This window comes from Halictus rubicundus, chromosome 8, assembly GCF_050948215.1.
Source record: "Halictus rubicundus isolate RS-2024b chromosome 8, iyHalRubi1_principal, whole genome shotgun sequence".
Classification (NCBI taxonomy): domain Eukaryota; kingdom Metazoa; phylum Arthropoda; class Insecta; order Hymenoptera; family Halictidae; genus Halictus; species Halictus rubicundus.
Window position 1 is genome coordinate 4,399,081 of NC_135156.1, and position 14,269 is coordinate 4,413,349.

The 14,269-nt window shown below is 30.2% G+C and overlaps 2 protein-coding genes across 3 annotated transcripts in view; both read left to right on the forward strand.

The window, feature by feature from the left end:
- Positions 1-1,246: 1,246 nt before the first annotated feature.
- On the forward strand, positions 1,247-6,743 carry LOC143356533 (thiamine pyrophosphokinase 1-like). Of its 2 annotated transcripts, XM_076792291.1 has the most exons (7): positions 1,247-1,425; positions 1,517-1,984; positions 2,144-2,317; positions 2,570-2,832; positions 2,905-3,009; positions 3,535-3,697; positions 4,118-6,743. In XM_076792291.1, the coding sequence occupies exons 2-7, from the start codon at positions 1,918-1,920 to the stop codon at positions 4,288-4,290; spliced, it is 945 nt and encodes a 314-aa protein (XP_076648406.1). In that variant the 5' UTR covers positions 1,247-1,425; positions 1,517-1,917; the 3' UTR covers positions 4,291-6,743. The 2 variants fall into 2 exon arrangements, with proteins under 2 accessions (XP_076648406.1, XP_076648407.1); XM_076792292.1 differs by having other exon boundaries at positions 1,247-1,984.
- A 5,739-nt stretch (positions 6,744-12,482) lies between these two features.
- Vha100-2 (V-type ATPase subunit a family protein Vha100-2) overlaps positions 12,483-14,269 on the forward strand; it is a 78,534-nt gene continuing 76,747 nt past the window's right edge. Inside the window, exon 1 of the mRNA XM_076791673.1 lies at positions 12,483-12,644. The gene's annotated coding sequence lies outside the window, so the exon portion shown is untranslated. The remainder of the gene's footprint in view (positions 12,645-14,269) is intronic.

A 14,269-nucleotide genomic window follows, 5' to 3' on the forward strand; every position in this document is an offset into this window, starting at 1 on the left:
CCAATAAAAGATTAGCGTTTAAATGTGATCAAACATTTTTCATTTTCTGTAGACGTTACTATTAATTTTCAGGGTTTCAAAATTAATAAATTAAAGTTTAAAATCCATTTAAAAGACAATCATAGTAATAAATATGATAAGAAGTATGTTAAATTCATTTTAGAAATAATTCGAAAGTAGCAAGGGTTAATTATAATTTATAAATTCAATTTGATTACGGTTATTAAAGGAAATTATATTATCACAGACGAGGTATAGGATAGACCTATCATCCAATGTATTTTTGTGGCCCACTTTTTTGGGGTCACGTAACCTCATTACCATTTTCGTGTCACATACTGTATTACCAACTGGAACTAAAATCTGTTGACAGCATCCTTAGTGGTAGGAATTAAAATTAAAAATAACTGTATATAGTCACTGCAGTCTCGCGAATACAATAGAATATTGTTTTCTAAAATGCTTCAACGATTTCAAATGCTAATTTGGATTATGATTAGTTAAACTTTATGTTGGGTATAAATAATAAATTAATGAAACTGAACGTACAATAAAGAATATGTTTAACTGCAAAATTCAAAATGTTAACAATTGTAAACAGCTAAATATTATGTACTTTATAAATGTAATGTATACGCGAATAAATTCATTGTTTAGAACTGTATTGTTATTGTTATAGGATGACATAATTTTGTTCCTATTATTGATTACCTACAGTGCTTTCAACAATAAGAAAAGAAATAAACAAAAGTATCGTGCTGTAGCTAAATATATGAAAAAATTTAAGATAGTGTTGATGACAATAGCTCATTATTAAATTAATATTCAGGATGGTCGCTTTTAAACTTCGATATGAATTCTGTATTTGTTCGAATTTTTCTGTGTTTTTCAGTCTTTACAACTAGAGTTTGCAACTAAAAAATTGGAAAAAATAAAATACGTATCATTACAATTAATATTATACTTAATTTATATTAATTAGAGATTTTGTACACAAGATTTACATGTTAGTTACATATTTCATATAAAACAATTAAGCTGTATGTTCTAATCCTGGTTAAAAAAATAATGTGCGTTCGGTTTTATGCTAAAAGCTGCTCGGTTCTGTGCCATGCTAAGGCTGAGCAGATGTCAGCACTATATCGGGAACGCCGAAAACCCGGGCGTGAGCACTCTCCTATTCTCTCTGCTATACGTTTATATGGTCTAAGATAATACACATGTTATTATGTTCTGTTATTATGTTGTTATGTTATGTTACATATAAATATACGCGCCGGTTTTTCTCTAGATAACACATGACGGAAGTAATACTTATGAAATATAATGCTATAGAAATGTATATTTATTATTTACAAGTATATTCATTGGTTAATAGATTCTATAATACAGTAATATCTATAATCATTAAAATGAATCGTAAATGTAATGATAAAGTTATCACCTAATTTTCATTGAATGTTGCAAATACAAGAAATAGTAAAAAGACATAAAATAAATTTCTCAAATATTTCAGGTATAAACAAATAAAACTATGAATAAGTATGTAAAAGTTTGTTATTACATTGCACATACGAAATGATTACAAGTTAAACAAATACATACTATGTAGAGAGAAAATGTCCTCTCTGTATATACTTTTTACATGTATTAATAAATTGAGTGAAAACAAAACTACAAAAACAGAAGTTTAAATAAAAAACAATGTCAATTATTGTTCCAATGGTTGAATGTACACTTCAAGTGTAACAGTACTGTCCTTCCACAGAAGAGGTTATCGTAAATGGTTCCAGTAACCTTCGATAATCTGGGATACAAGCATCAATAAAATATGAAAAAAATTGTCTTTTCCCTACTTAATTATCACTGTCTCCATTAATACAGATTATATACGGATATACAACATGCATATAAGTTATGTTTAATCTTAGAGCGAGTATTTTGAAGTTGAGCTTTGTCACGAATAGAACCTGGCAATTATTATGTAAGTCTTTAAATAGAAGTATGTAGTGAACGTTGCATAGTTAACTTTACTTACATACATTTTTGTTAAAAATGTTAAATAATTCATGCATTTAAAAAATTAACATAAACTGAAAAGTTTATACCCTCTAATCCAACTCATTTCTTCAAATTTTACCAGTTTTTAGGAGATATAAATTAGGTCTAATTATGCAAGATAAATCGAATTTAAGTGAATCACAGTGGGACCCTCTTAAGGTATTTCAATGTCGTGTAAAGAACGAATACGCTGTAATTATATTGAATCGCCCACTTCATTGGGATCATGATATTTTACTTCGAATTTGGGAGAATGGTAAGTTTTAAACTTTCCATAACGTTTGAGAAGTATTCCGTTTATATGTGTCTCTAAGCTATGAGTAACATATTTTTCAAATAGTATATTATATGTATAAATTAACAGAAAAAAAAGTATTTTCTTCATAATTGTCTTGCTGCCGCAATACAAATTATAGTTCACTTAAATGGTGTGTTTATTTCTTCTAACTACTTTAACATTTCTTGTTTTATATGTCATTTTACGAGTAACTATTTACATATTATTCAGCTCAGATTAAGGTTACCGTTGATGGTGGAACTCACAGGTGGTTGCATTACTTGGAAACACATAATATAGATCTTTTAGATGGAAAACATTCTCAGTACGTACCAAATCTAATTACTGGTGACATGGATAGTTGTTCACCTGAAATTGTTGAAAAATTAAAATCCATGGGTTCAATGATAATTGAGACGCCTGACCAGGATCATTCAGATTATACGAAAGCTTTGTTTCAGTTGAAACAATACGCCAACCAAAAAAACATAAATGTAATAATGGTATCTTATAAAATTTTTTTGTAGTAAATAATGTCAGATAATAACAAAGATTGTTGCTTGCAGTTGAAAGCAATATATGCATTCGTGGATTCATCAGGAAGATTCGATCATATTCTTGCAAATATCAATACGCTTTATAAAAGTGATAAACTTATTGGTGAGATTCAGGTAACAATATTTTCTTACTTTTTTTATGCAACTTTGTAGATGTTAAGACAATTCTTAAATTGCTCTGATTTTAATTTGATGTCGATTTGAATGGAAAAAGTTTTTAAACAATTTTTTCATGAATTTTACTAGAAAATAATTAGGCATAGGTAAATATATTGAAGGACTGTAAAACATCTCTTTATACAATTGCTAAAGAAAATATTTACTATTTTATTTACAAAAATGATGAAAACAAAAGTACATGTTGATCTTCAGTTAGTGCAGTTAAAAATCACAAATTACATTTGATAGATTCGAGTATTCTTGTATTCTCGATATTTTCTTGCTTCTAAAACCACAACTTCTATTATCTACACCGTAATTACTCTGCAAACTCAAATTTGTTTTTTTGGATAGTCACAGATTAGTATCTAAGCTATATATGATACCAAACAAATTTGAGGAAAATTAATGTATTAATTAAATATAGCATACTATCTATATTATTTTGCAGATTTATTTATTCAATTTTATTTACCTTAGGTTATTCAAGTTGCTAATAATTCATTAACGTGGATTCTGAAGCCAGGATTTCATAGTATAACAATTCCTAATATATTGGTAGAAAGTAATAGTTGGTGTGGACTTTTACCAGTTGGTTCACCTGTTAACCATATAAGCACAACTGGTTTAAAATGGAATTTAAGTAAGCCTCTTTATTTGTTCATTATCACACATACAAGAATTATTACACGAAATCGTTGTTAGTCTCAGATTACCTACTTAGATTTATATCCTTGCAAATTAATTTACAGAAACATACATTTATTTTCTGTGTTCAAGGTAACATACATAAATGACAGTCCTACAAATCTAAAACTTTTTTTCTTGTTCTGCAATATTCATTAGGCGAATCTTATGGAGTTTCTTTTTTTATATAAATTATACATTCTTATAAAAATTGTTGTTTTTTGAAAACGGTATGTGGTAGAACAATTTTGCTACCGGAATTGATTTTAGAATGAGAAACTATAAGAAGCACATAGTGAATATTACAGAACAAAGATATAGTACAGTCTAAACTTTGTACATTACATAGCGAAACAAAAAATTATTTACTTTCCAGACAATACACCTATGCAGTTTGGAGGTCTGGTAAGTTCTTCGAACACATATGATAATTGTTCTAAAGTGACCATCAACACAGACTCATCAGTGGTATGGACAATGGGTATAGAACCACTTAAGGAAAATGTGAATTGTTATAGAAAAGCATTATCAAACACAAATTGTCATTAGCAAATGATATTTTTATCTGAATAATGATCTTTCAAATTTGGTGTACCTGATATTTCTGAATCAAAGATGAATAAGTTCTATATTTTTTGGGAACATATACAGTGTTGTGAATAATTATAGGTTCAAGGCAATTTCCACAAATTTCTCTGAATACAAGGATGATTTATTACAGACAATTATTTTTTTTGCAGTCCTTAGAACATGTCTTAATTTCAGTATAAATCATTTTGCAATTTGCAATGCCGAAAGACATAACTGATTATTTACCGACAGAGCGTTTCATTTAGTTGTGAAGAATTATAAGTTCAAAGTGACACTTATTCTGGAAAATGAAAGTGTCACTAAATTTTTGTTCAAAAATTGCCCATGTTCAAAGTGTTGCAACTTCATGAAAAACTGTCGTAGAATGTTCGTTCTTATCTCATTTTAAAACTTGGACCGTCTACTTTCGAAACCTATCGTTTGTTTTTCTCAACAAAGTTTTTTCTGCTGTGGATCATGCTGTGAAAGTGAACATACTTCTTTGTTTCGAAAATGTTGCAAATTCAGACGTTAAAAAATGTTGTTAATAAATGAAACTAACGCAGATTGAAAGATTGGAGTTTCATCTTTAAAATGACTCCTCGATGAACGCTGTACGATCTTTTTTAGCGAAGTTATTGAACTTTGAATGAAAAGTGTGATGCCTGCACACAGTGATCCAGGAGCTCGCTCTTCGTGGCCAAAACTATTGTAGCGTTATTTCAAGGTTTAATGTTATATTACTATAGGTCGTTGAATTCGTCTCGATACTAGTTAGAATATTATGAAGTAAAAAAATATGTTAATATTTAAATAATTGAGGTTGAAAACATTTTTTTGTAAGATCATCGAAAATTCGGAAATATTTGAAAAACAGTGACACGTTCAGAACGTAGCATCAGAGTGAATACTTACGTCGAACGTCTGCTTGTTGAAATACGCGTAGAATTAAAATCTGCAGGAAACTGTAACTAAAATTTACATTTGTCCATGTTGAAGTCCTAAGCTTTCAGAAAAAAAACAAATCTGAAGGCTAGCATTTTTAAGCATTTTTCTAGAACTCTTCTTAAAGTTTACATTGTACTTAACTTTATAGTCTTCTTACATTGATCCAAACATGCTTATATCACCATTAAATAACTGAAATATATCTGCTCACGGATATGAAAATGTAGCACAAATTTGCATTTCAGCATTGTGTAAGGAATAATTAAACTATTTAATTGTAATTCCAATTTTATAGTTTTGCACTTTAATCACTATATCAGCTCGTTTAAAGGGTCTTTATTTGAGAGAAAAAAATTTTGTACAAATATGAAAGTCTAAAAATTGAGTTTTGGCCACAAAAAGCGGATTCCCGGACCACTGTGCGGCATTAGAATATAATAATAATATAAACTCGATAATTTTAAGTAGAATATTCACTGTAATTAAAAACAAAGGTCGTTTTACAAAGTATTGAATACAATTTTCCAAGTATGTTGCCGTTTTGACATTGTTTTATAAATAATCAAACAGTTGACCCTATATTTATTCACAGCAAAACGGAATGGTTTTATAGTAAATAATTAACTACTTTTCATAGATATACAGAACCAGGAAGAGGAATTTTACATAAGTCAAACTACATTCTAAGAGTTGTAAAAAATAATTATCTTTAATAAATCATCCTTATATGCAGAGAAATTTGCAGACATTACCTTGAACCTATAATAATTCACAGTATAGTATGTATACAACATTTGGAAACATTGATGTACATATATATTTATAATTGTTTTGTTTCTTTTAAATATACAATTCAAGTTCATATGTTAGTTTAATCCTATTATTTTGGATTAAATTAACATTAATTCAGTACTTACGACAAACCATGACGAAATTCATAATACTTTAAATTAGCCATTAGCCTTATGCTATAGTAAGTAGATTGTAAAGGGTTACACAAATGGTTTTCAATAAACCATTAGACCATAAGAATAAGAATTAGAATATATATATATTAGAATATTAGACCATAAGAAATAGACCATTAGACAACAAACCATGAGAAATTTATTAAAATCTACATGTCTTCTTACAAACAATGGCTTTGAGTTAGTGGAAATTCAACATTGCTATAATAAAAATTTTAACAAAAGTTCGGATGTAAAATCAGTATCACCTACAACCTCTGATAAAATGTTTCCAATCGGAAGTATTGATATGGAATTTACAGAAAACATTCATGTTTTGGAAGTATAAAATATTACTTTCTGGAGTTAAAACTGATAGGAAGTTAAAAGAGATTTATTATAGAATAAAAAACAACAAAATAACACAAGTTTCCATTTATTATAACAAAGAAACAAGAAAACGAACAAAATGTTACATGGAAAAAAGTTTTTGATTAATAGAACTGCTGGAAGAAAGTTTCCGATTCGAGTTACTAATAACTTCCTTGTTATATTAATGACTTCTCTGTTATAACTTCCTTAATACGTTGTGGCATGGAATCGATAAGATTTTTACAATCTGTAGGTGAGACTTCTTCCCATGATTGTCGTATAGTGTGTTGAACTTCTTTATTCTTCATTCGCCACACGAATGTTCCTGAGGCATCATCAGTTCAAATGCATACACGTGACTCAACACTGAATATTACTTTGCACCAGTCCTTCACTGTCCAATTTTTATGGTCCCTACACCACTGTATTCGCTCCTTTTTTAGGCTTTTTTGTTAGGAAAGGTTTCGTTTTAGCTTTATGGCTAAACCCATCTCGTGTAGACGATTTTTTTTCAATCGTCTATTTTTTTCAAATAATATTACGCAATTTCCTATTGTTTTGTGTACATGTTGCACGAGGATGGCCACATTTCTTGAGGTTTAATACACGTCCCGTCTCTTCATACTTCTTCTTTAAATCATTCATAGTACTTTGGCTGTATCCTATAATCTGTGCCACCTTTTTTGAGTATTACCCTCCTTAAGAAGCTCAATTATTCTTAACTTTATATCGTTTGAATACAACTTGTGCGATGGCATATTACAGACTTTTAACTTACGTATGTACTGAATGGAACAGTACTACGAACTGATATTTCAGAGATGATTACCGTGTATTTACGTTTCTGTGGTTTCCTCTGGTGTTTACGTTTCAAGGAGCTTCTACGTTTCTACTGATTCAAGTCGTGATCAGAAACTTTTTTTCAACAGTCCTAGTAATCGGAAACTTTTTTCCATGTAACGCTTTATTTATTTTTTTGTTTCTTTGTTATAATAAATGGAAGCTTATGTTATTTTGTTGTTTTTTATTCTATAATAAGCTTTCTGTAAATTTCGTTCTGTAAATTTTTTGTAAATTCCGTATCAATGCCTCCAATCGGAAACTTTCTGGAAGGGGTTGTACAAACATTCCTTGTGAATATTAATGCAATAATAAAGAAAACTAGTAACGTCAATTTAGGAAGAATTTATTATTTGTAATTTTGAATAATTAAAAATTTTTAGTATAAATTTCATGAGGAAAAGTTGTTAACTTTTGAATTTGGGAAATATGTTATTTACATATCAGATATTTTATGTACTTATATGAAACACATTACTAATGCGAAATAAGACCTTTTTGTGATCAAAATTGAACACATTAGGAAAAAATGTGATATTTATAAATTAAGTAAGAAATAATTTTTTGTTTATGTACATTATGTAAATATTATCAATTGTTTTCTTTCGTTCAATAGTATAGTAATGTAACGATTAATATACATAAAATGCAATTATTCAGGAAAGTTGTTGTTTAATATTACTTTGTTAGCATAGCTCATTTTAAATAATTATGTCAATTGCAAAGCGTTTTTTTTTTGTATATTATTTCCGCAAATTTAATTTACACATATTGTAATACATATTATTATATATATTATTAACGATTGTAATATTGCTCGAACGTACAATATACGTAATTGCTTATACAGTTTGCAAGTCTGACAGAAAGAAAGCGTTGCAAAATTCAAACAGTAGAGAGAATGTCACAGTACATATGTAGACAAAAGATTGCCTGATGTACTTCGAAATTAGGCCAAAAACATACGACATTCACGATTAACCTTTACGTGAAAATTGTATTACCATTTGTGGATTTAGATGGAATGTTACAATCTCACTGCGTTCCTGTTTACCATTTTGGTAGAGATGAATATTAAATACAATTTAATTGAATCATGGCATTTTTCAAGTATACATTGAAGATCCACTATGCAAACAAATGCATGGTTAAATGCAAACAAATGGTGTAAGAAGACTACATTACTTTGTTCAAAGTGCAATGATAATTTAAATACTCTGTTTACAACAATAAGTTAATGTAGATTCAACTAAGGGAATGTGATATTAGACAATAGTAATAAAATAACTATAAGGAAATAGGATTAAGAATATAGTACAAATTAACGCTATACCAAAGAAAAATTGTCCCTTTATAATTTTCTATATCTTTATTGTATTGCTAACTAAGCTTATAATAGTTGAAAGCCTAACACAAGGACAATAAATAAAAGAAAAATAATAAAAATATTTATATAGTTTGTCATTCTCCATATCCACTGTAGGTGGACTTTTTTTGAAAACTACTACTTATCGGGTGGCCAATATTACGCGCACTATTTCCGCAGACTGTGTGTTTGCTTTTCCGCTGAGACCACACATAGGCTGGGCCACTAAGTTTGATCACTTTAATCATTTTCGTAATTTGTGGGGATATGAAAAGGTTTATTCACAAACGTTGTATAGGATCAAGAAGGAAATAGCATAGCAATACAGTAAAAGTGCATATTTTGTTTAAATAAATATTGAATGTAAATGTAGCATTTAATGTAAGGTAGAATATGTTTTTATATTTATTTTCCTGATTTATAGTCTTATATGAAAGTACGGTTTGCAATCGATTAAAATGATAAAACTGTTGTGTGGAGAATGTCCCGCCCTGCGATCGTTAGAATTAATAAGTGAAAATGTTTTTGTGAAATTCAACTTTTGATGCTCAATTTTTAAACTAATTTGTCAATTTTTTAATGTGTGCATGCGAAAAATCTATTTTATTATCGAACGGTCACCTTTTTTGTCCGAGTTAATCCATTATATTGAGATTTGACTGTAATCACTATTTTGTAGATGAAGAATCTTCAAAGATTTCAAGGTCAACTTTGTCCTAATAAATGCAATTGCAGTAGAGTCACGATTGTCCCAGGTGATGTGGACTTACCTCGGATAATCGAAACCTCGAATAATACGGAAGGGTCGACGTGTTCATAAATCGTGCAATAAAAACGTTGAAAACACAGAAAACATTTTGATAATGTAATGCAAATAAATTTATATAGATATATATATTTATATTACGTTATCAAAATGTTTTCTATCAATGTTAGTTTACTACAATTTCTATAATTTCCTATAATTACATATATATAAGTTGTTGCGTATAAAATATTTAATTTTACAAAATCAGTTTGTTGAAGCACTATTATTGAAATGTATTCAAATTTAAGAACAAATTATGTCTTTTTGAAGTTCACTTTTTTATTTGTCCTATTCCAACGTGGATCAGTACGATTTTTGTGACCTTTATGTGCCAATAAAAGTAGTTACGATGCTGACATTTTCACAAAATTGAGTAATTAATAACGAGAATAAATTAATTTTATCTCATGTAGTGTCGTACACAGAAGTTGTCGTACTCGTACATTATTTCTTTTGACATCGTTGTGGTATACTTACAATTAACTACAGTGTAGTTATTGGTTCGATACTGTTTCCAATTTTAAGATTTTTATCTTTTAGAATTTGTTTATTAAAAATTTCACATTTTTTAAATCTTTTACCCATTTCGGGATCACGATTGTTGTCTCTTTCCCTCCAATTTTTCCAGATTTATACTCTGACCAGACTGCGAATTTTTATTCATATATAGTCATTTCAATTAGATGGTCAATTTTAGATATTGTGAACAAGTATTGTGATGTGCGTATGATTTATCTTCTCTCTTCATTCGTTTTCTGTTTATTTTCGTATAAAAAAAGATCTCATTTGTTGTTTAGAGTAATAATATCTCCTATATATTTTAGCATTATGTATTCCGGAAACCAAAATATTCAACCTAGAGAATTTTACGTACGATAAAAAATATTACATTAGATTTGTGCAGTATTAATTATAAATTTGTGTTATTGAAAAGAAACCGGGCTCCACTGGTATTTTTGCATCGGCAATAGATAAGATTTAATACCTCTGTGGGTCACTTCTCTATGCTCTTGTGTATCAGTATACCAAATTTTATCGAGCTGCCAATATTTTAATGTGTGCTACGAACAATTCAGTAGAAATGTGATCGCGTGATTCTACGATTTAACAATGGACCTGTAATTTGAACAAAGAGCAATTTTTTTGCGGGTTTTGTGTTATGTTGCATAAATCTTTCATAGAATTACACTTCTACTTATTTCCACATATGAAATGAAAGTTTAGAGGGTGGCGTATTGAATCGCAACAGATACTTGACGCGATTAGTGAAAATGATTTTTTATAAAGATTTAAGACATCAGAACCGCTGTGATCGCTATACAGGGTGGGCCAAAATTCGTGGTATAAATAAGTCACGAAAATCGGAAACAACGATATCACGTTGTTTTCATCTTAGAGAAAAATGTAATTAAACATTAATCTGGTACACGTGTACCTAATTGATGATGTGTGTTACTATCATGCATTGCATACGGTACGGTACACTGTCGCCAGATTAAGAGTTGTCTTCCACTCTACCCTTTCTTTTCTACGACGTTATTCGCCAATTTTCCGACGGCAGGCACCCCCCACGCTTCCAATCATGTAATTGTTCTAACTTCTCAACAAAAGAAAAAAAAAATCCACGTCGTATTGTCTGATATTTAAAAAGTTATCGTCTTTTTAAGAGTTTCCAACTGTATATTTATAGCTGAAAGAACGTTTTTCAACACTATGTTTTCAGTTTCGGCTAACGTGCCATCCATAAAAAGATACTACATAGTTAAGAGCTAACTCATTGTTACAATATCATTTTTGGTTACGTGATTTTAAGAAATCATGAAATGTCCCCCACCACCGGACGCAGTAAAAATTACTAATAGGTATAGTTGGTAATAATCGCAAATATAATGGTCAAAACATTTCAGGATATCGTAACAGGCTTCGTGGGCCCAATTTTGGCAGCTTGAACATTGGATCCAATCTTTTTCACTATTTTCTAAACAAAGTATGCAGATTGTCCCCTGGGGTTCGTCTGCCTCAGTTCTAGTGTTATAGCAATTTGTGCCTTATTTTTAAAATTTTTCCTTTAACCTTCTTTCTTATTATTTTTTAATCGCTGAAACCGGAATAATAAACAGTAGTACAAAAATAGGGTAATAGGGGAAATTGTTCAGTCCGATACTAAGAGACAGTGAACCCATCAAAGAAAAATTTTCTCATTAAGACTAATACGCTTCATGCGCAGTATAAAAGACAATTAAAAAAAAATACTTATCAAAAGATGAAATGATACAACTCACATGTCTCATGACCAAAAAATGAATATTAGTTCTTAAATTAAAATTCCATGAATTAGAAACAATATATTAAATTAATTTTAAATTAATATTTGATAATATTAAGATATTCATAGGTTTATTCAATAAGACAATAAGTTATCTCAAAAGTGGCATAAAGTAACACAACAGAATGAAAAATAAATTATTAAATAAATCTATGAATTCATTTAATTCTCAATTTCAACCCAATCGATATAATAGTTTATAATTTGTATGATGCACCAGATTCTTGTCAGCCATAACAATCAACTGATCTCTCTAGCTGCGCACACGCGAAAGGAACGCGTTGAAACGTGATTATTGTTTGCTTTAGTTCCTCTTCAACTTGTGCGGTGTGACAGCTCAGAAAGGTTTTAAATGCTAAAGATATAGCTACTGTCCGGTGTTAGTGTGTTTGTATGTAGAATTTCGTACCGCGCCGATACTTTTCTCCATCACCGAACGTTACTTCGTTGGTAGTTTCTAGTAGACCACCCTGTATGTCAGAATGATCAGCTGTGGCGATGTTTACATTCGTTGGCGTCCTCAGCGACGGTGTACCGCAATGGTGGGGTCGCGGCCACTGGCCAGTTCCTTGCGGTCTGTCGACCGGTCGCTATCGTTTGTCTTGTAGTTTTCTTAATTTTCTAGTCATTCGCGAGTTCATTGGTGAAAGTTTCACAGTCATACTCAGTACACACTATCGAATACGCCAAATGATTCATCAATTGTTCCGACACTGCTTCAGCCCGGTAAGTCAACGAACATCTACTATTCAAAATATTTACTCCATCAAACCAGTAGTCGATTTACAAATCTACTTAGGCCTACTCAATTTTCATACTCGGTTCACTGGGCGTTTGATATGACTCATTTGATCTAGACGACGGAAAACCTTATACACGGTGGTCCATTACTCGTGGTATACTCAACAGGTAATCTTTCTGAAAGTCGCAGGGGTAGCATAAATCTGGGATAGAATTTTCGGAAAGGTTTGTTTTTGCCAAATAGAACGTTGAAGATGTTTCACTTTTTTTTAGCGAATGTGTATTGAATGTTTAAATTGGAATTATTCGAAAACGGAGCGTGATATAGAAAATTTGAATTTTGTACTTTTGATGTACTTTCTCTTTATCTATCATCCGCTTTTTGATCGTATTATCGCGGAGGAGTATTCTATATTTTTATCGTACAATTAATTAAATAAGCGAACCGATTTAAATAACCTTCTTGCTGTTTGTATAAGTTCCTATCAAATTCAGAAATACATTTGAGCATTTAATGACATACCACGCGGTGATAATACTTTCTTTCAATCAACAACTCTAAATATTGAGTCGAAGCGTTTCGTTAAATGGCTTTAATATTAATATTTTTTGTAGTAATATTTTTTCAATGCCAGCGTTAAGTGACATGAGCACTTAGACGTTGAATATTCGAGTGATGCAACAAATATTGCAATGTATACTATCGTTTATAGGTGGAGTACATTAGTGAACATAGAGTAAGAGATGATAGAGTAACATATATAGATTATAACAAAGGGATTAACACTTGTTAATGTTTCAATGTATTACAAATCATTGTTTATTAATAGCAATTTGTTATTTCAAGATGATCATTTATACATAGTTGATTTAGACATAGTTGTCATGGTCGTTCTCATGGCAAATTAATGGTAAATTTTTGTAACTATTTACACTTTCATTTCGGTGTTCTTGCACTTTTTATTATAATTTCCTTCAGGTCTAAAATACTTTCACTTTCTGGTTCAGTGCATGCCACAACGTGTTGCTTTTTTAAAAATGTTTGAACAATTAAGATAATGTAATAACTTCAATTGACTTAATTAAACAACAAGTATTGTAGAAATTAAATAAAAAAGTAAACGAAAGGTTGAAAATAATATAACAGTGTCTCTAGAATATTCAACTGTTTTTACTGTTTTATATTTCACCTATTCCTATTTGCCATGAATGCATAAAATCCGCAGTCTAGTCAGTAATGTATGGAACAGTGAGTTTTCCGGAAAGGCGTTTAGGAAAATTTGTGTACGTGTTTGTAATGCAAATTACACTTGTGTACAAAACTGCTAAAGTAACCTGATAATAACCGAGTGATTCATTTGTGTGCACTGTGTATTGTCGGCGAAACTTGATGACCTTTTGAGAAACTTGAGCAACCTCTGAAGCAATACCCTCGTTGCGTGTGGCTAGACGATAGAGGAATACTATTAAATTAGGTGATGGAACCAGGCATTCACGAGGGATTTTCGATGCTTAATTATTAATTGCAACAGGTAATTAATTACTTTTTGTCGAATGTAGTGTTCACTATTCGAGCAATCCGAAATGCATATTATCTTACTAAACAGTTT